The sequence below is a fragment of the Mizuhopecten yessoensis genome, unplaced genomic scaffold (assembly GCF_002113885.1).
Source record: "Mizuhopecten yessoensis strain PY_sf001 unplaced genomic scaffold, ASM211388v2 scaffold9687, whole genome shotgun sequence".
Classification (NCBI taxonomy): Eukaryota; Metazoa; Mollusca; class Bivalvia; order Pectinida; family Pectinidae; genus Mizuhopecten; species Mizuhopecten yessoensis.
Window position 1 is genome coordinate 196,116 of NW_018408172.1, and position 22,771 is coordinate 218,886.

At 38.0% G+C, this 22,771-nt stretch overlaps 2 protein-coding genes across 2 annotated transcripts in view; both read left to right on the forward strand.

Moving 5' to 3' along the window:
* The first annotated feature begins 1,031 nt into the window (after positions 1 to 1,031).
* Positions 1,032 to 8,485, forward strand: LOC110458692. Its single transcript, XM_021510554.1, has 2 exons — positions 1,032 to 1,205; positions 7,004 to 8,485. Exon 2 carries the CDS (start codon positions 7,008 to 7,010, stop codon positions 7,623 to 7,625), a length of 618 nt encoding a protein of 205 aa, XP_021366229.1. The 5' UTR covers positions 1,032 to 1,205; positions 7,004 to 7,007; the 3' UTR covers positions 7,626 to 8,485.
* A 6,314-nt stretch (positions 8,486 to 14,799) lies between these two features.
* The window catches only part of LOC110458681 (ran-binding protein 9-like), a 45,700-nt gene continuing 37,728 nt past the window's right edge, over positions 14,800 to 22,771 (forward strand). The window contains exons 1-2 of the mRNA XM_021510532.1: positions 14,800 to 15,013; positions 16,219 to 16,330. Of these exons, the coding sequence (XP_021366207.1) occupies positions 14,824 to 15,013; positions 16,219 to 16,330 (302 nt within the window). The 5' untranslated portion in view covers positions 14,800 to 14,823. The remainder of the gene's footprint in view (positions 15,014 to 16,218; positions 16,331 to 22,771) is intronic.

Genomic DNA, 22,771 nt, shown 5'->3' on the forward strand with positions numbered 1-22,771 from the left:
TGAGGCAACAATTTTAAGAAATTCGATGCGTTTTACAGTATTTGGATGTTGTAAAATAATATAAATAGATGTTACTTTCTTCAAGTAATTTAACGAACAATAGTGCCCCAAGTGAACCAAATATGAATTGACTTCAACTTGAATTTCAGTTTTCGTAAGAAATTTTATCTAAAACGATCGCCATTTGTCGTTTCTGTAAAAGACAGCTTAAATATGAACTAGATAAGCTCGACTATGTGAAATGAAAACGTTCAGGTAAAATATTTAAAAAGATAACGGAAAGTGAATTAAATTGCGTAAAAGGATACAACATAAGTTAATTCAATCAATAGGTTACCCAGTTACAAATAACTAGAGAAACTTTGTTTTTGTTAAACAAAACATCACTACTCCTCACTAGTAGGGTTAATTTAGTTATATTACACTCACAATAGATCTTTTCATCATAATTTTACATGGAATATTAAGGGACGTGCTTTTTTTATATTCGAATTTTGCATATCGACTGGCCCCCGATTCTAGAATATCATATAGATAGTCACGGAATTAGATTAATTATTTAGAAAAAAAAAGAACTCTAATACTTTTGAGCACTTGGATGCCTGATTCTTAAGTTCTAAACTAGGGTGAGATAAGCTATAGTAGTAAAAATGCAGTTGAGAAATTCTTCATAAAAACTTAGGGGCTGGGTAGCCAGTCTAACTGATTACAGGTGAGTCGATACCCGGATAGGGAGAACAGGTATATGTCTACACATGTATGTTAAAGGTGTGCGACATGTGTACACGTACCACGAGTGATGTTCAGTCGGATGTCATTTAAAGTGTCACTTTCACGGATAATTTCTTGGATGCAATCATGAAACACATTAAATCTACATCGGCTCTCTCCTCAATTCAGTAATTTGTTTTTGCTTAAAATCACTGACATACATGTAAGTCCCTTTGTAGAAAGCTGGCGAATATACTACTATTTTTTTTATCTTATTGAAGCGGTTGATTCTTTGTTAATTACATTGTTCAATAAATGATCGTTAGTATAGACTTGCTTTAGTTATTTCTTTGTAATTAGGAAGTAAGAGTAGTTTTGATTGGCTAATGAAAGAAGGCATTTCATTGGATGGCTAGGTATATAAATAGAGGTTCCATCAGATGAAAAGCTTCTCTTGCTCTGGCGGTCGAAGAAGAAGGAACAACTCTAAAAAGGTAATCAGTGACCAAGCTGTATAAGTTTGGGCCTAGCTGCATAAGCTAGGGTTCCACTGTATTCCTTTATAGTACATGGTCAAAATAAATTGTGTTACAGTATAGTGTGCATAGTCACAGGGTATCACAGTACAGGGCGACGTACTGTTGATACAGGGTGTCAGGTACCAAGACACAGGGTTTACCAAGGCATAGGTTTTATAGTGGCTAGCTATAGGGTGACTTGGTCAAACGGCAGTCGCGGTAAAGGGTGACGTGGTCAAGGTGTGTCGCGGTAAAGGGTGTACACAGTCACGGGTGTCGCAGTAAGGGGCTATTTACTGTTGATACAGGGTGACGGATATATTGTGATACAGTTGTTTTAGTTGGCTTTTTGACTATATTAGTGTTAGAGGTATATTAATGTAAAATATCTACCGGGTGTAGATTAGGTAATAGTTATTTGAGTCAGAAAGACGGCCGTTATTTTGTATATATTGTCGGCACTTGTTTGTTACAACAATTACTGGGTCCAAGAAAGAACTTGGTAACGAACTGTAGGCACGCATCCGTTACATTAATTTTGGTGGCAGCGTAGTGGGATCCAGTCACTGTTGTGATAGTTTTATATATTTATCTATAAAGGCATTATAGTGTGTTGGTAGTTTAATTTTACATTCTTTGAAATAATAGGATCAGTTGTTCACAATGAATGACTTGGACAGCGAGATAAGTGATTTGGAGGAGAAAATAGCAACGTTAAGGGAAAATAGTATTAGGCTCAAATCACAATCAACCCCTTTGTCCAGTATCGTTAAACAGGTAGAAGGTGATAGACCTAGGGACTCTGGTTTAGGAACTACACGGCGTTCTAGTGATATTGTTGGTCATAAAGATACTAGGGGAGATGTTACAGACCGGCGTCCATCAGTAAGGTTTGATGATACTCCCATGCACACCCGTACTCCTGATGAAATTGGACGTATGTCTCAGAGACGCAGTGAAAGAAACAGGGATATTGTACATGAGAGGGATCAGAACTACGGAGAGACTTGCTATAGTCCGAGGAGGGTGACACATGATATTCCCATGATAGAAGGACATGATTTCAACGATGAACGTGTTACTGTGCGGCAAAAGAAATCAAATTACCAGGATCAGGGGATGTATGATGAAGCTTTAGCTACGATGCAGAAGCCAATGTCTAATTATATGAAACCGGCAACATATGATGGGACAGGGTCCTGGCTGGATTATCAGGCACATTTTGAGGCATGCAGTAAAATCAATCGTTGGACCGAGTCACAAAAAGGGTTATATCTTGCTGCATCATTGAGGGGACATGCACAGACAGTGCTAGGGAATATGTCAAAGGACGAGCCAGGTCAATATACACTATTGACAGCAGCACTGGAGGCGCGGTTTGCTCCGACAAACCAAACGGAGTTGTATCGCTCAATGCTAAAGGAAAAGAGATTAGGCCCATCAGAGACAATTCCTGAATTAGGCGAAGGAATCAAACGATTGACATATCTGGCGTACCCTACAGTAACGAGAGATGTTGCAGAGATGATGGCTAAGGATCACTTCATTGACGCTTTACCAGATTTCGATATGAGACTGAGAATTAAGCAGTCAAGACCAAAGACTTTGAACGAGGCTGTTGGATTAGCAGTTGAGATAGAGTCGTTCTGTAAGGTGGAAAGGGACAGAAGGGACGAAAAGAAGTATGTTAGGTCTGCCTCTGGTGAGAACGTTTATCACGATACCAGTCAAGGGAATAAGGCTATGGAGAATCTGACAACCATGCTTGGGTCCCTACAAAAGTCTATTAAGAAACTTGAAGAAGAAATGCATGATTTAAAAGCAACGAAGAGAGATACACAGGGAAATAGTAAAAAGGACCAAAACAAGCAACCATATGATGCACAGAAAGGACGCTACAGTATACAGTGTTACTTCTGTAAGGAAGAGGGTCACATGAAAAGGAAATGTCCCAAGTATTTGGCAATGATAGCAAAGGACACGACAGATAAAACATCAAACGCCAGTCACTTGAAATGTGTACAAGGATGTAAAGGTGCAGAGGCAGGACTTTTTGTACACTTGGATATCAATGGAGTTCAGGCAAAATTCCTGATAGACACAGGTGCTACTGTGTCATTAGTATCAAAGCAAACATACAAAGCTATCAATGACCGGAACCGGCTAGATCTTCAACCAATGACGCGGGATATACTTGGAGCCAATGACCTACCCTTGGCAGTAGTAGGGAAAGGAAGTTTTCGCATAACTATAGACTATTACAGTTGTGAGTGTACAGCGGTTGTGGTTGACATGCAGCTAGATGGAATCATAGGCTTAGACTTCCTGAAAGAAAGCAAAAGCATTATTGATTGTGCGCAAGGAAAGATGAGAATTGGTCGGAATGACAGTTCATTATCATGGCAAGGTAATTTGGGATGCTACCGAGTCAGTATGAAGGAGACGCTCAGTATAGCGCCAAGATCAGAGATAATTTGTGAGGGAATAGTGCAAGTTCCTGACAATGAACAACTTCGTGGTGAAGCCTGTATCATGGAGTCTTGTGAGAAGTTTACGAAGACAGGAAAGGCTCTGGTAGCTCGGGCCGTTGTCAAGGCACAGAAGACTGTTCCTGTACGCTTACTCAATCCATCGGATCATGCTGTGAAAGTGTATCGTGCTACACACATTGGACAAATCAGTCCAGCTGAGAGAGTACTTGACCAGGACGTGGTTGATGATACATGCTGTTTTAAATATCAAGATTTACCAGAACATCTTGTGCAACTCTACAATGAAGTTAGAAAGGACTTGGCTCCAGAGCAGGCAGAGCAGGTCAAGCAACTCTTATTGAGGTCACAGGATTTGTTTGCCAAATCAGACGATGATTTGGGAAGAACGAGTATGGTGAAGCATACAATAGACACTCAGAATACAAGGCCTATTAAACAACCCCCAAGGCGATTTCCACACCATGCAGCAGAGGAAGTTAATCAGCAGGTCCAAAGTATGTTAGACAGAGGAATTATAGAACCATCGTCTAGTCCGTGGGCATCGGGCGTAGTCTTGGTACAGAAGAAAGACGGCAGTTTAAGGTTCTGTGTGGACTATCGTGCCCTGAACAAGGTAACGATAAAGGACGCATACCCATTGCCCCGGGTAGATGAATCACTGGACAGATTGTCGGGAGCAAAGTGGTTCTCAACACTGGACTTATTTTCGGGATACTGGCAGGTTGAAATGGACGAAGCAGATAAGCAAAAGACTGCATTTGTAACCAGAAGTGGGTTTTACCATTTCAACGTGATGCCGTTTGGACTTTGCAACAGTCCAGCGACATTTGAACGCCTGATGGAGACAGTGCTGGCTAAGCTTCATTGGGAAATATGCCTGGTGTACATTGATGACATCATTGTTTTAGGGAAAACGTTTCATGAAGCAATAGTCAACTTGGAAAAAGTGTTCGACAGACTACGTCAGGCAGGACTAAAACTCAAGGCCAAGAAATGTCATCTATTTAGAAAACAAGTGTTATTCCTGGGTTACATTGTTTCAGGAGATGGCATATCAACAGACCCAGAAAAGGTGAAAGCAGTGAAAGAATGGCCACTGCCTGTGACGCAGACAGATATGAGGTCATTTATTGGACTTTGTAGCTACTATAGACGTTTCATTCACAGGTTTGCCGAGATCGCAAAACCACTTCACCAGCTGACAGAGAAGGGAACATCTTTCACTTGGACAGACAGATGCCAAATTGCATTCGATACGCTTAAGAAATGTTTGATCACAGCACCAATCTTAGCCTACCCTGATTTTACCAAACCATTCATCTTGGACACAGATGCGAGTCAATTTGCTATTGGTGGAGTCTTGTCCCAGTGTATTGATGGCAAGGAGAACGTGATATCTTACAGTAGTAGAGCACTTACCAAGTCAGAAAGGAAATACTGCGTAACCCGGAAGGAGTTACTAGCAATGGTATATTGTATCAAGCAGTATCGACCATATCTCTACAAACATAAGTGCATAGTGAGAACTGACCATAGTGCACTCAAGTGGCTAATGAGATTCAAAGAACCAGAAGGACAGTTAGCTCGTTGGCTCGAGGTCATTTCAACATATGATATAGAAATCCAGCACAGAGCAGGGAAGTTGCACCGAAACGCAGACGCAATGAGTAGGATTCCCTGTCACCAGTGTGGATTCTATGAAGATTGGGAACGTGACCAAGGGGAGGGACCACTTCCTGTACGAACGATCAAGAAGGATGGTAACCCAAAAGTGAATATTGACAAACAAGATGAAGATACAAGTACATTGAAAGAAAAGCAGGAGGCCGATAGCGATCTGAAATTAGTAACTGAATGGGTAAAGAGCGGGAAAAAGCCAAATCCAGGTTCGGTAAAGCCTCTGAGCAATGTGGTAAAATCCCTTGTTGCACAATGGGATCAATTGACTATTGACAACGGTTTACTGTGCAGACGTTGGGTAAACCCTTCAAAACACAAAAAGTGTCAAATAGTTGTACCATATGAGGAAAGACGAACCATGCTGAACATATGTCATGACACAAGAACTAGTGGGCATCTAGGAGTGCACAAAACACTGAGTCGTGTGAGACAGAAGTTCTACTGGCCTGGCTTGCAAAGAGATGTTCGACAGTATATTGCTGGGTGCAAACATTGTGTATGTAGGAAAGAATGTGCAAAACGACGAGCACCTATGCAAATAGAGCCTACAGGATATCCCATGGAAAGATTGGCGTCTGACATACTCGGACCATTACCGGAAACAAAGGACGGAAACAGATATATTTTGGTAGTAAGTGATTACTTTTCCAAGTGGACAGAAGCTTTTGCCATGCGAAATATGGAGGCCAGTACAGTTGCTGCACTCATCGTGGAAGAGGTTGTTGTTCGTTTTGGTGTACCAAACGCCATACACTCGGATCAGGGGCGACAATATGAAAGCAAACTGTTTCAAGAGATGTGTCTTTTGCTTGGCACCAAGAAAACGAGAACTACGCCATATCACCCGAAATCGGACGGTATGGTAGAAAGATTCAATCGGACTCTTGCAAGCATGCTTTGTGCCTATGTTGATGAGTGTCAGGATGACTGGGATGTTCACATACCTTACGTTATGATGGCGTACCGGTCAACAGAACAGGAAAGTACAGGGTTTACTCCAAACATGCTTATGTTAGGGAGAGAGGTTTCTACCCCAGTTGATCTGTTCTATGATCTCCCTAACGAGTCTAAACCAGTTTTGCAAAGTCAATGGGCTTGGGAACTTAGAGAGAGGTTGGTTTCGGCTCATAGGTTAGCCAGAGAAAACTTGGAGGGGGCGATGTTGAGACAGAAACATTACCATGACCTGAAACTAAAATGGGATAGTTACGAGACGGGGGAGTTGGTCTATGTGTTTTTCCCTCAAAAGAAGGTTGGCAGGTCATCAAAGCTGATGAGTTTTTGGCAAGGTCCTTTCAAGGTAGTTGAAAAAGTATCAAATGTCATTTACAAGGTTGTTAGTGATGAAAACAAGAAAGAACATGTTATTCATGTTGACAGGATGCGCAGATGCCAATCCCAGGTTCTCAAAGGTGAAAGTGAGACTCGTACAGATGTCGAGGTTGACCAAATACAAAATGGATCAGAGTTCGAGGTGAACGAGATTGTAGATCTTCCAGATAGCACAAAAGGCCGTGTCAGAAGAAGACCAGTCTGGATGACTGAATATGTACTGTAAAATAAAAAAAAAAAAAGATAGATGTGAATCTTTGTGTGTTATAGGAAGATGCCACAAGTGAAAACAACTCCGAGAAAGCCAGGTTTGGTGTGTCCGCTGTGTTGCGAGAGACTTCCATCAGATGAAGAGTGGAAAGCGCACTTGGTGATCTGCGGAACCAATGCAAGAGAAAAGAAGAAGTTTGAGTGTAATGAGTGTAACTTTGTCACGGAGAAGAATGTTTGTCTGAAGAGACACAAGGAGAGGAAGCACCCAGTACGAGAAGACTCGTTGGATGAACATGATCCAGGGAATGTGTTAGATATCCTAGGGGAAATATCTGAGGACGATCCAGAACCTGCATCTAAGACATCTAAGATGGAAGAAATGATTACTGTGAGAAAACCCTGTCGTCCGAACCCTGTATATACACCAAAGAGACCTAACATTCCACAAGATTCTGCACGTGTTTCGAGTATTGCTGTGAAATCCGTCACAGGTAGTGTACGTGAACCAGGACTACAGACCAGAGATACAGGGACACAGTTAGGCAATGTAAAGACATTTGTGGATGCAGCTGTCCAGGTGAACTTTTCAAACCACAGGAGAACCATAAAGACAACGACATCGTACACGGAGAATGGGAAGTCTGTTGTCAAGGTTGAGGAAGAAGAATGGTTCGACTGAGTGATTCAAAGACATTTACAAAACAAAACAAAAATATACATTTGCTCTTTTACTTACTGTGAATGCGGGACGCATTGAATCAGAGGCGTGGGTAATGAAGCGGTTGATTCTTTGTTAATTACATTGTTCAATAAATGATCGTTAGTATAGACTTGCTTTAGTTATTTCTTTGTAATTAGGAAGTAAGAGTAGTTTTGATTGGCTAATGAAAGAAGGCATTTCATTGGATGGCTAGGTATATAAATAGAGGTTCCATCAGATGAAAAGCTTCTCTTGCTCTGGCGGTCGAAGAAGAAGGAACAACTCTAAAAAGGTAATCAGTGACCAAGCTGTATAAGTTTGGGCCTAGCTGCATAAGCTAGGGTTCCACTGTATTCCTTTATAGTACATGGTCAAAATAAATTGTGTTACAGTATAGTGTGCATAGTCACAGGGTATCACAGTACAGGGCGACGTACTGTTGATACAGGGTGTCAGGTACCAAGACACAGGGTTTACCAAGGCATAGGTTTTATAGTGGCTAGCTATAGGGTGACTTGGTCAAACGGCAGTCGCGGTAAAGGGTGACGTGGTCAAGGTGTGTCGCGGTAAAGGGTGTACACAGTCACGGGTGTCGCAGTAAGGGGCTATTTACTGTTGATACAGGGTGACGGATATATTGTGATACAGTTGTTTTAGTTGGCTTTTTGACTATATTAGTGTTAGAGGTATATTAATGTAAAATATCTACCGGGTGTAGATTAGGTAATAGTTATTTGAGTCAGAAAGACGGCCGTTATTTTGTATATATTGTCGGCACTTGTTTGTTACAACAATTACTGGGTCCAAGAAAGAACTTGGTAACGAACTGTAGGCACGCATCCGTTACATTATTATTAATGTGTATTCAAATAAAGAAAATAAACCCGTTCCGTTCCCAGACATTGCACTTGCCTGTCACCGTTCAACCACGGATTTATTCCGTGCTTCAACAAAGATTGAAATAATTTTATTCAACATCTTCAAGTTAGAACAATCAATATTTAGTAAGTATATCGGAATCCAGAGATCCCAGACTCAAGCACCAAAAAAAACTCTCTTTCCTAACTTGAAAAAAAACACTTTATTTTTGTGAACTGTATGTTAAGGGTATTATAGTGATCAACTGCAATTAAGCCTGTTGTTCTACGACCAACACCAAGTCTCAGCCAGCCAACATACAATCCTATTGGTTGGTTGGTTACGTCAGAGACGTATAATACACGTCTGTGGTTACGTTTAACGTCTTCCTTCACTGCCGGTGGTCTGTGTCTCGGCCGACGCGAGGTGGTAGGTTCCCGCTTACCACACCCTCTTGGAATTCAAAAAGTTCTAGGCCCGTCAAGGTCACGCCCTATAGGCCGGCCCGCTGTCACAGCGGCTGTGGTCCAAAGATCCATGTCCATGCGTGGTCCACGTTGTCCTCCTAAGACGTAAAATCTTATCTGCATACCTTCAAATGTTGTGAGATGACACCCACCGCACACTACCTGTGTTAGTTGGAGGGTCGGTCATAAATGCCCTTTGGCCATTACATTCACAGGTACGAGTTCCCGGGTTATTATAATTAGCTTACCTGTTAATTCATAGATAAGATACATAGCTATATATAGGTGTGTAACAAACTGAAAATTGTGTACTGTCAGTTATTTAGAAGTTACAAATAGGTATACAAACATCTAGCTCCCTCGAAAAAAAAAGAACAATACTGATGTCTTTATTGGCTGATTGATATTTTACCTATAAGTCATATTGTTAGATGTCTCCAGTCAGGCTTGTCCATCACCGAGAGAACGGGTCTCAAATACGTAATTATATGGAATTATGAAAAATCGTGGCCACAAATCTTTCAGGAAATATAGGTTATTAATGAATTTCGTAATGGCACAATCTAAAGGCTTTTGACACAGTTCCTCACAGAAGGCTGCTCGAAAAGGTCNGGTTTTAGGAGCAAACGTTCATGTAACCTTCAGCTGCTTGAAATTATGGAAAGTTGGACGGAATCTCTAGACAACGGAAATGAGGTCGATGTAGTGTACTTAGATTTCAGTAAGGCTTTTGACACAGTTCCTCACAGAAGGCTGCTTGAAAAGGTCAAGGGATATGGGATTGACGGCAGTATCGGGAATTGGATATGTGATTTCCTCCAGGACATGGAACAGCGAGTAGTGATCAATGGCAAGGCATCTGAATCAATTTTGGTCACGAGTGGAGTGCCACAGGGTAGCGTTCTGGGTCCGATATTGTTTTTAATATACGTCAACGACCTACCAGATGTGACAAACAATACAGCTAAATTATTTGCGGACGACGCCAAAATTTTCGGTGATATAACATCGCCCGAGTGCATTGACTCCATGCAGGATGATCTCAATAACATAAGCCACTGGACTGAGACTTGGCAAATGAAACTGAATTTAGAAAAGTGCAAATATATGAACATCAAGCTTGGGCAATCTGTATCTGACCAAAGTTATACCTTAACGGGAAACATCAACACAACAGTAATTAAAAAGGTGGAGCATGAAAAGGACTTGGGGATTGATTTCGATATTAACTTGTTTCCCGGTCATGTCAACACGCAAGCGAAGAAGGCCAACAGAATGGTGGGATTAATATTCAAATCTTTTACCTACATGGACGAGGCAATGTTCGCTAATCTATACAAGTCTCTAGTAAGACCTCACTTGGAGTACTGCACATCAGTCTGGTTTCCAATGTATAAAAAGGACCGGAAGACTCTAGAAAATGTCCAACGTCGTGCCACCAGGTTGTTGCCACATCTCAAACATCTAAACTATGAGGAGCGTCTGCGAGTTTTAGGAATACCTTCCTTAGAGTACAGACGTGAAAGAGCAGACATGGTAAACCTTTTTAAAATATGCAATGGACTTGTAGATGCCAACGTGGATAAATTCACAACTTTCGCGGACGGACAGAATGTACACAACACCAGAGGACATAACAAAAAACTTTTCAAGAAAAGATTTAGGACCAAACTAAGAGGAAATGCATTCTCCAACCGAGTGACCGAACCGTGGAACAATCTAGACTCCACCGTAATAAACGCTCCATCATTAAACTGTTTCAAATCAAGACTGAACCGTGCGTGGAAACACCACCCAGGAAAATTCAGCCCCGCATGCTACAGAGCGGGAGATGCAAACCGGGAGTCCGTACCAGTAGAATTAGTAGAAGCGTCAATAGTAGTCGAAGACTAATTGTATGACGTCGACAACGGATATAAAGATATATAAAAAAAGTTAATTACTTAAGAATTCAATTTTGAAAGGCTGAGATAAACCGATACCTAGATATACATATGGTACTGCTTGGATGCGATAAAACGTGAAAGGGGTGGGTTGTCCGTCCGTCCGTTATGTCCTTTGTCATCGCTTTCCAGATTTTATTGATAAAGTGACTGTCACTTTATAAATTATAATCTTATTCTGTGTCTGTTGAAAGGCCGAAAGGCGGTAAACCGTCAAAAAAATCAAATCTAGCTCCATGCTGTCGCTGAAAACCGGTCTAGTTTATAGAGTTATAGCCCTTTGTTCATTTTCGATACCAAACTAAACCACTAAAGGCGCAAAATAATATATAGGCCTCGAACATATACTAGGTCCTAAGGTAAATATTAAACATTGGAGCCGTCTTACAAAAACTAGACTTATACAGTAAATACATATAGGATAGACGGTCCTTCTCTACCCTCTATATGGCTGTCTCCCTTTTCTATCCCTTCACTCCATACTTTATCCCTTCTACTCATTTTCCCGTCTCTTTCTTCGTCTGCTGGATAACCGATCTACTCGGTAGTGAAGCAAACGTAAAACTTATCAATCAAACAATACTATATGTCCTATATCTCTAATGTAAATTCAACAAACGTGCTGCTCTGTCTTTTAATGAGAAGATAGAGTTTATAAGTACAAAAAATCGTAGGTCATGTCCCATTATAATCATGACATTTTGTTCATTTTTTGCCAAAGTTCATAGCCGACTGTAGAGGGATCGCGTAATGAAAACCCCATGCAAGGCTTTGGAGTCTGGGACTACCTTAGCACGAGACTGCGGTTACGGTCTACCGTTAGTTTACCTTAGTAACCGGGGAGTACTGTACCTCAACGATATGGACCATCTTGCATATAAAGTATACACTTCGGTTATTGACTAAAAACCACGTCTTGACATTTGATTCAGTCAAAAGTACATTCAGAGACGTATAAAGCCAGATTGTAATATACACGTCTCCGGTATATCGTCTCCGATATACGTCTCTGATATACGTCTCCGGTATATCGTCTCCGATATACGTCTCTGATATACGTCTCCGGTATATCGTCTCTGATATACGTCTCCAGTATATATGGTAATATCCAGATATGTACCGTAATATATCTTATGAGGTATATTATCGTGATTTAACGAGAGAGCGTCCACGAGCTTTGTCTGTTGTTGTCCGATTACTTTTGTATTTACCGGAATAATAAAATATCTGAAATGCAAACTAAAATATTCCATGCATAACATGTTCAATGATAATAAAAAGCATTTCCAGATTGCAGGATTCTAAAGATAGTGGAACATGTTACCCAACGTCAGATATATCTTTATCGATCTATCAATATTCTATCAATATAATTCTTCTCGACGCATTGATCTGTGTCGCCTCTTGCTTTCCTCTTCCACTGTGATGTATGTACACACGTCACTCGATCTCCTATATTCAAACAACACTTGAAAGCACAATACACAAAACATATTACTGATATCACATGTACATGATATACGATTCAAAAGACCCATCTTCACTTACAAACTGGCACTTGATTGCTTTACATTAACTTTATGAATTAATAAATCACTAATGCAGCAAATACATTACACGAATCAGCCTTATACAGTGAATATATTCACTATTACTTTACAAACATTCAATAAACAAATTTTTAACACAAAAATAAAATACACAATATTATAGGAAAAACAAACACACACACATAACCCATTTTTGGAATTAAGGTACTGCACTGTTAGACCTGGGCCCGTATTCATGAAAACGTTCTCATGCTCGGCATAGACTCTGTGCTCAATCCAACTTTCTCGTAACTCACTTAAATTAGGTAAAATAATCAAAAAGTAAAACGTAAACATTGAAAACAGTATTCGGCTTTAAGTCTTCAATTTCTTTTCCAAATATTTGAAGAAATAACTTTTTTTTTTATTAATTGAGCACACAAAAAACATGCTTTTAAACATGAGAACGGTTCATGAATACAGGCCCTGGATTGTCTAATCCATTATTTCAACTTTTCCCAAGGGTAATATCTCTTTAAGAGAAAAAATGAAAACTTATTATATCCAACTAGCAATATTTCCAGAATCATAAAATGTACATTCACACTTTATAAAATCGAATTCATTTAATTAGTTTCTTAATTTTGAAAATTCCAAATATCGCTGCACACTGACTGTCTTGAAAATCTACTCATAACGCCTTTGCTCTATTCTGTCCTTTTTTTAACGTGTCTCGTGCTTCTAAATTTTGGCGGCAAATATCCTTATAGTTCTCCTTGGCCTGGACGTATACGCTGCGGAAGACCATAGAGAATGACCATTGTTCTATAAAGGGCTTCATATGACGTGCTATTATGGCTGAAATGATTCGTGGTGACAAGTATATACATACGTCCCCCTTTGATGGTTAAAAATGTCAGAAGTGAATACCCCCTAGTCAGAAGTGGATACCCACTAGTCAGAAGTGAATACCCCCTAGTCAGAGGTTAATACCCCCTAGTCAGAAGTGGATACCCCCTTGTCAGAAGTGGATACCCCCTAGTCAGAAGTGGATACCCCCTAGTCAGAAGTGGATACCCCCTCGTCAGAAGTGGATAACCCCTAGTCAAAAGTGAATATCTACTTGTCAGAACTGGATACCCCCTAGTCAGAAGTGGATATCCCATAGTCAGAAGTGAATACCCCCTGATTTGAAGTGAATACCCCTATATTCAGAAGTGGATACCCCAAAGTCAGAAGTGGATACCCTCTAGTCTGAATTAAGTGGATACCCCCTAGTCAGAAGTGACTGAATACTCCCTAGTCAGAAGTGAATACACACTAATCATAAGTGGATACCCCAAAGTCAGAAGTGGATACCCCCTAGTCAGAAGTGGATACCCCTAGTCAGAAGGGGATAACCCTCGTCATGCAGAAGTGGATACTCCCCTAGTCAAAATGCGCACGCTCACGCATTAAGACTGCGATGCATATTCCAGATTATAACCAATGAAAAACGTTGTATATGTTTACAACAAATATTCATACCATACATGTCAAAATGTGGGCCCTCCTCATGTATGCAAACTCGTGGAGTGGGATAAAAGCTCGCGAAACTTTTCGCGCCATTTCTGCAGTTTCACAGTGCGCTAAAACGTTTGATATCTTATATTATTTCAAAAAACTCATTTACTCCATGAACCGCTGCCATTCTTAAAGCACATCAACTGAAGTACCCAGACCAGTAAAACTCACGAGCTTAATTATTCTGTTCACTCATCGAATGTCAAAAAGCCAGGGGTTGTGGGGGCAAGATCCGACGGATTGGTTGACCTAATTTACCTGATCCTCGGTCTGTTGTCAGCAGTGATATGTTATATCTAAGTCCGTGGTTATATATATATGCTATGCTATTGGCCTCTAAGAGTAACTATTACTTCTAACTTAAGAGGAACAATTATGGTCAGAATTATCAGATTGTGGTGCCAGACTGGGTTCTTTGCCTTCAGAACTTGAGAATCATTCAAAAATATTGGAGTTCAGGGGGACAAACCCTCTCAAAAATATAGTTCATTAAAATTGAAAAATTAAAAATAAAAGTTGAGTATCCTGCTGCAAAACTTGAACATGTAGATCAAAACAGTGACATTAATGATTGGTCCTTTTTAGCAAAAAATGAAGTCCTAATTAAAGTTGTCTTCTGTTGATTTTTTTCAGTTTTTGAACGTCTCCAATAACCTAGTTCGATTCATATATTGAACTTTCTTATTACAGTAATATCATTGCAACTGATTTCTAAAGTTGTTACTGATTCGTTGATAGTTTTCTCCCTGGACCAATCAACACTACTTTTACAGTTGCCTATACCATACATCCGGGTACCTGTCATTGCACAGGGAAAATGGCAGAGACTTGTGGCTCTAGCTCGACTGAGTCGCTAAATCTAGGATCCCAAGACTCCACGGATCGTCTAAAATTACTTTATCCGGCGGTAAACGAAGACGAATACCCTCTCCCTAGATCGTGGAGTCAGAAGGATAGATATAACTACATAGGGTTGTCACAAAACAATCTCCGAGTCCATTACAAAGGTAGATGTTTACTCAAAACATTGCGAAAGTTCTTGTGTATTAGCCTCAGTATTTATCATAGAATCACCTCAGATCTGCTGGAAATAATCTCAGTTTTATTGTCAGATATACAATGAAATGGTAATATGTTGTCTGTATTTACTATAAAGTTTCCTATTTTTTCCTTTTCTGTATCTACGTGGTATTTTTTCCAAGTGAAGGAGAAGTTGCGCCTTTGTTTTGGGTTTATTTTTAGAACATTTGACGTGACATACTTCGAGACCAGTACGCGAACGAATCAGCTGATCCGATACACAATAAATTAAACAAATTCACTGGCGGTCACTCTCCAGTGCCTGTGGCTGTGTCAATTTCTGAACTCACTTTCGATTTTATTGTTTGAATACGACTTTATGAGTAAGAATAACCAATGAATCACTACAGGAAACACTACTAAATTGCAATATTGGTGATTCAGAATGTAAAGTTATGTGAATAATTTTATGTAGTTATATCCACTTAAAAACTGTAAATCTTGTGTTCCATATGGCCATGGTTGTGTTAAGTGAAATCAATTATCATGTTTATTTTTCTGAAATTTTACTTCTTAGAATTAATTTTCAAAATTTTCTTGGATAATGGTAATTGATAGACATGGAACTAGAAGATCATTACATAGGAAAATATGCATTTGTTCTGCTTTAGATTAGTGTTGGGCATAATGATTGAATGTATAGCTATAGGAATTCTATGAACAATGTAATTAATAGAAACCTGACTTTCTTTAAATTTGAATGTTGTATCATAACTATTTGATAGAACTATAATGCATAAGAATTAAGTATATATCACGTGTACACTGGTAATACATTTCAAAATATTGCTTAAATAAGTAAATATGACCTGTTATGTATATGAATTTCAAACACACACATTTTTTCAGAATTCTCTTTAAATATTAAAAGAGTTTCAAGTAATTGTATAGATTTTTTTGTACTTCTTTTTGATCGTTGACTTGTCTGTCTATCAATTTGTGTTATGCTTCTATATGAACTAAAATAACATCAAGAACAGTAGTATATATATATATCTTTGGGAAGCCTAAATCACTCTTTTAAAAAAGTTTCTTTTATTTTTTTAGTAAAAATGAGTCACTAGAAGTTTTACAGTCTATTGAATTATGAATCAGAGACTATAACTTACATGTAAATGCATGATTTGTGCAGGTATTGGAAAGACGCACAAAGATGCTGCCAGTGTACGGGCCATCCACCCCATCCCCGCCTCCTGTGGTATCTACTACTTTGAGGTGAAGATAATCAGTAAAGGAAGAGATGGGTAAGTCAACTTACCATTCAATTATAATCATATTTCTGTTATTTTCTTATAGACAGACATACATATATATAACAATCTGAATTACTCGGTCAACATCTATCTCTTAATTAACACATTTAAAAACATTTATAGCATATATACCTACATGTCATAACGTCCTGTAACTGTTAAAATGTACAGCCTTATTTGTAGAAAGAGCTAAATCTCTGGATTCATAAAACCAGTGTTTGAAAATAATGGTGGCCATATATGAAATTAAGCTGGTCAATGGAAAGATTGATTGTGTCAACCTGGTTGTCTGCATAATTTTACAGTCCTGACATCCATTTACTAGTCATTCATTAAATGCTTGTTTATGTGGAACAACAATTTTGCCCATTTGATTTACTTTTTACTACTGACGTATTCTGATGACAAGCATACTGAAACTCTGTACAGACAAAATAAAGTCTTTACAATCAAAATCGTCACGGCGTCAAAAAGCCGTGTTCAAAAAGAACACGCCCACTAAACCGAACGGTTGTTTCAGCGTGTCACTCACTGCATCTGGCTCGTCGATTAGTCGATAGAACGTTTAAGGTCGGTGTTGTCCTTGATTTCAGAAGCAGTGTACAACATTGTATCTGTTGTTTGTGCGCATTGTCAACTTAAGATAACACATACACGTATATGGAAATGGAAAATTTACTATTGAGTGAATTCATGTCTGTGTAAACTTGATTTTTTTTATTGTCTAATAAATTAAAGGATATGCGGTTATCAGATATTATATTGGAATTAATGTCACCCTCTAGTAACATTAGAATACATGTGCCTTTTGAAAACTGAATTTTAGTGATATTTCAGCAAAGGCGGTCATTGTAAGATCTTTTAGAATTCTGACAACCTGGAGCTTGTTTGTTGATGCAGATCTTGAAAATCTTTTTCAAAGCTGACCAGAAAGCTCCTGAAGTCTGAGACCACAAGGTCCTGTCCCTGTATTTCCTTAATGAACAACACTTTGGTTTGATCATAAAAGAAAGTAGCCCTGAGAATCAAAACTTGACCCAAATCTGTTTTATATCACTTAGATACTTTAATAAGATAGGCATGGCTGTACCTTCATAGAATCTACCTTTAGGATTTTACCCCTCTTACATGTACATGTTAATCTTTGCTGTTTGTTTCGTTTCAAAATTTTTGTTTCGTTTCAAAAAGTTAGCTTTCTAAATTTTGTTTTGTTCTCATTTTCCTTCTCCAAACAACTTGCCACTGTCTAGAATACATGCATGTGCTTGAAAAAATTAGCATATTAATTTAAACAACCGCTGCTTTTAATCAAATTATCATGTAGGAAAATGTGTTGTTTCCGCAAATGGTTACTTCTGTATATTATGGTAATGTTTCAATATAATGGGCACATTTGCTTTGTCAAAATTTCATTATAAAAGTAATGTATGTACAACTGAACTTGTTAATTAAATTGTCTTGCAATATTTACACTATTCAATTAAGTCTGTACAACCCTCTAAAGTATACATAGGAGGGCGTTACAGACTTTGTATTGATTAGTCGATGGCTTCAACTTTACAAATAGTGAAATTTAATAACGAGAAAGACCAATTAAACAAATTAAAATGTACACGTGTGAAGTGTTTTCAAGAAATGATGATATTAACCAGCAAATTAAAAAACATATCCAATAAGCAGATTTGTCCATTATCACAACCTAACATTTATAAACAAGGACTGTGCTGCACAGCACAAATCAGCAAGTCAAATATTATTCAGATCGGTTTGGTTTGATTTTACATTGCAACTGCACAACAGAACTATCAGGCAGTAGACACCTGTGTATGCATGTTCAATCTTTTTGTCCCAAACTTGCAAATTTAAATGGGACATTCTTCCAGGTATTGTGATGTAAACAGTGTGTGAATAGACTTAGATGAGTGAGTGTACCTATGTGCATGCATATGTACGAAATGTGTGCACACACATACATTGATGTGCACATTAAATGGGCAAAAAGGGACCACTGGCTGCAGCAACCAGTAAATATTACATCAGTTACACATATAGCTTGTTGTTGGTGAAATAAAAAAAAGTATCAATGACAAACGTTGACACACACTTGATAATCTTAATCTTTAGGTCAAGTTGCCTCATAGGCACCAGGGATGACACAAACCACAATCCATGACATTGAGTGGGATGGATATATAATGTAGATGTGGTCATTCGTACTGTACTACCCAACGTGATATTGACCAGTTTTGTCTCTTGTAATCTGTATACACATCGTCTAAGTTTATACACATTGTCTAAGCTTATACACATTGTCTAAGCTATGCTTTTATATAGTGTAGGTGTGGGAAAAGAAATCAAGTGTGTATATGTTATATATGTATAGCTAGTCCAGGTCTCGCTGTCTGAAAAGTTCAGTTTGAATATGAAGACAATGTTTCAATTTGCAGTCGATTCAGTCTTACATGTTTAGTATGTCTGCCCCCGCCTTGTCTTGCTTGAGTCATAGCTATATATAGGCTTAAATAAATGGTTGTAGCAATTGGTGAACATCAACACTGTCGCTAGCAGTATTTGCTAGTGATATTGAAATTGTTAACAGACAAGTGTCTTGTATTACCATATGATTAATAGTGTACATAATGTATGCAACATTGTTATATTATTAAATTATAAGTGGAAAGCTAAGCTATTCAGTATTATTATTTAAAATCTTTGAATCAATTTAATTAATTTGTACTTGTAGTCCAACTGATGTTGATATGATATCTACATTAACAGTATAGTTGTCAAACAGGTGTGTGCTGTATATATATATATATATAGGCAGGTTAGTTTTTGTTTCTTTGGATCTGGTCCAATATTTTAACTTGTACATGTTTATAAATAACCAGATTAACCTTGGTGCCTATGTTTACTATACACAGTATCATATTTATTTTGACTCACATTATACATGATAAATGTTTTTATGGTAACTCAGGTGAATAAGCAATTTATCTAGGTCAAAGATATCTCCACATGGCCTGGACAGTGGACTGTCAACATAGATGCCATATATGGAGTAGAGTTGCACCGTTTTTCAATCTACATGATTTCAGTGCCATGGTTGACATGTCTCAGAATCAAGCGTGGATGGTCCTTTAATCCACAGAAATCCATACACATTAACAAGTCTGTTGTTTGTAGCCTGCAGGTCAACAGGTGCAGTGTTGTTTATATCATTACATGATCGTCCCAGATCTGTTGGTACTCGCTGTTTGTAGTGACTTCTGTCGCAGATTGGTAATCTCTGTTTGTAGTGACTGCCAATATGTGGAGTATTTTGTGTGTATCTGCTAGTGTTGGGGTCACGCTAGGACAGACATGAAAGGGAAACTGTGTGACGGACATGTTTATTCTAGTACATGAACTTGCTTCACCTACATTGGTGTGAAAATATTTACCTTTCATCGTTTTGCTGTACATATTATAAGAGGGAGGAAATTTTCATACCTTTCAACTATTGTTAATTAGGGCAATTACACATTTTCTGTAACAGCTGCATATAGCCTTGAAACATTCCGAGATCTGACTTTAATGAAAAGCATATGTTCAATGTATTTGATTAAGACTGCAATTATGATGTACCATACCTGCCAACCCCGGATATACTGAAAAAGGGAGATGACCCTCTTTTGAAAATTAAAAACAGTGACATAGCGTGCGACGTCTTTTTTTCGCAATAAATATAAAAAAAAAGGTAGAAATTAAATTAGAACTTTAATATTTTAATGATGTAAAAGGTACATTCTACATTCATTGAACTATTCTTCCAGCAGATCTAGCTGATCCTCATCCACAATACCAAATTCAAAGCTGAAAAATAAACAGATTTGTCAACAACACAACTTTTAAATTAATTCTTGTAAATATATATGATACTGAGTTTTCACAGGGATTTTTTAATGTCAATTAAAATGGTCCTGACAATAAGATGTCACATTGGAGAATCATATAAAACACCATTTTGTTTCTGTCAATAAAAATTGTCCTGACAATAAGAAGTCGCACCCAACTCATATAAAATAAAAGTTTTATACGAGTGGGGTTTGAATTCTTAATAATTGACAGGAACAAATCATTAAACGCCTGTGCATGTTTTTGAATGTCTTAGAAACGTCGTTTGTAGCTCCAGACTGAAATATGTGATTTACAAAGAGTGCAGAATGCAGCGTTTGGTCCACGACCGCCAGACTTTATCCACTATAACTCATTTTCTTACGATATTTGATATTTGCACAATTATCTTTTCTTTTAGCATTTCGTATAGTAGAACCTGCAAGTCGCAATAAGGACTTCTTCCTTCAAGAAGACTCAAAATACGATCTAAACTTCGTAAATACAATTGTAAAAACAACTGAACTATTCATTAAAACACCTCACTAATTACCTGTAGATAAGTTCAGTAACAACTGTCTTTATAACATTTGTAAAAACAGTTCTAGTATGTATATGAACAACTGGCAACTTACCTGTCGGTGAGAAACGTAAACAGGAAATAGATCGTCTTTCTTTTGACAAAGGATGGAAAAGTCAAGAGAATTCCGAGTGACTTGAGTAACTTCTAATATACAAAAAGATTCCGGGCGAAAACGGGTGAAATTGACGAAGTCTGGGTCAAAATCGTAACCTGGCGTGTAAAGTTATAAAAGCGGATGAAGGGCTAAAATCCTGGGTGAAACCCGACGAAATCGGGTCACTTGGCAGGTAAGATGTACATGACCTGTAGCTATATAGATGTGTTAGATAGCCAGATTGCATGCCTTCTGTGTATGGTATTGATTTCATTGTCATTATGCACACATGGATGCACACATTGACAATAAATCTGTATTAGTTCTATATAATGGAAGTAAAGATTAATTTCTGTTGTATTGGTTATTGTTATTGTGAAGTTAATACGGCATTGTACATTATATAATTAATATTATGTACAGATGTACCAGTAACTAGTGTATACATGAAACAAACAAAATATTCTCCCCAGCTCAGGATAATACAAAAGTTTTGATCCTGCTGGTCCTGTGTTAGTACCATAACAATACATGTGATTGTGTTTAAATTCCACTTATTGGAGCATAACTATGTGATATGAATGTACCTGTATAGTTCACCTCACAAAAAAATAAAGATATTCAAGGTACCGACTTGTAATCAAATCTGCCATCAAACAACAAAGGGCACTTTGAAGGTGATTTATATATATAATTAACTATTGTTAAACCAATAGAATTCTATAGATTTACAGTTTAAATTCTGGATTTCATAGAATGTTTTAATATGATAATTAAACATATTGCATTTCAAACTTAGCTTAATTACTATGTCGCGAATGCTTTTTCAGAAAAGATTTATTTTTGTAAATTTGACTTTAAAATGAATAAATGCCACAGTTAAATTGTACGCTTAGTATATAGATCATAAATGCTGGATTATAAGATTGAATCATAATGTAAAATGAAAATTTAATATTTCAAGGGAGATAATTGAAAACAAATATTGTGTAAACATATTGTAAAATGTATTTTATGTCATTAAGCCTTGTCATGAGATCTGTGTTTCTGTGTTGGATTAGTGTAATAGTTTAGCATTTACTACAAAAATATTAATGGGCTAATAGTATAGATATTGAATTTTACTTTTCTTATAACAATGAATATATACTGCAAGACGAATTTCTGTGTAACTGGATCTGATTTTGTTACAATTCTAGATCAGATCTTGTGGTAGCAAGCTTTTAAGCAAGCCAGACAACCACAACCTACAGTAGCTATAGCCTGCATTTGGGTCCAGCTCACATACATGAGAACAACCCATGACAGCCAAAACCTTTGCCTTGAGATTAAATACTTGTGAGAAATAGCCAGGCTGAGAGATAACTTTAGTCTCACATACAGATAAGTTGTGGGAACAAGCTACACTGACAAAATCTTGCTATCAGTAATTTCATACTATACAGATTTGTTGTGGGAGCAAGCCAGACAGCTGTAGCTAATATCTAAGTCTCATATATGTTGTGGAAGCAAGCTCAGCCAACAGCCACAACATAGCATTATATGTTTGTTGTGGGAGCAAGCCAGACAGCCGTAGCTAATATCTAAGTCTCATATATGTTGTGGAAGCAAGCTCAGCAAACAGCCACAACATAGCATCATATGTTTGTTGTGAAAGCAAGCCAGACAGCTGTAGCTGATATTTAAGTCTCATATATAAGTCTCATATATGTTGTGGAAGCAAGCTCAGCCAACAGTCACAACATAGCATTATATATTTGTTGCGATAGCAAGCCAGACAGCTTACGATGTTATAGGAGAAAGCCACACAGACAACAAAGCATCACACATTTATAAAGATTTGTTGCGGGAACAAGCCACACATCCACTATATATTCTA

Bases quoted from the DNA above. Each gene is read 5' to 3' on its own strand.
- LOC110458692 (XM_021510554.1), top strand. From the start codon at position 7,008: ATGCCACAAGTGAAAACAACTCCGAGAAAGCCAGGTTTGGTGTGTCCG.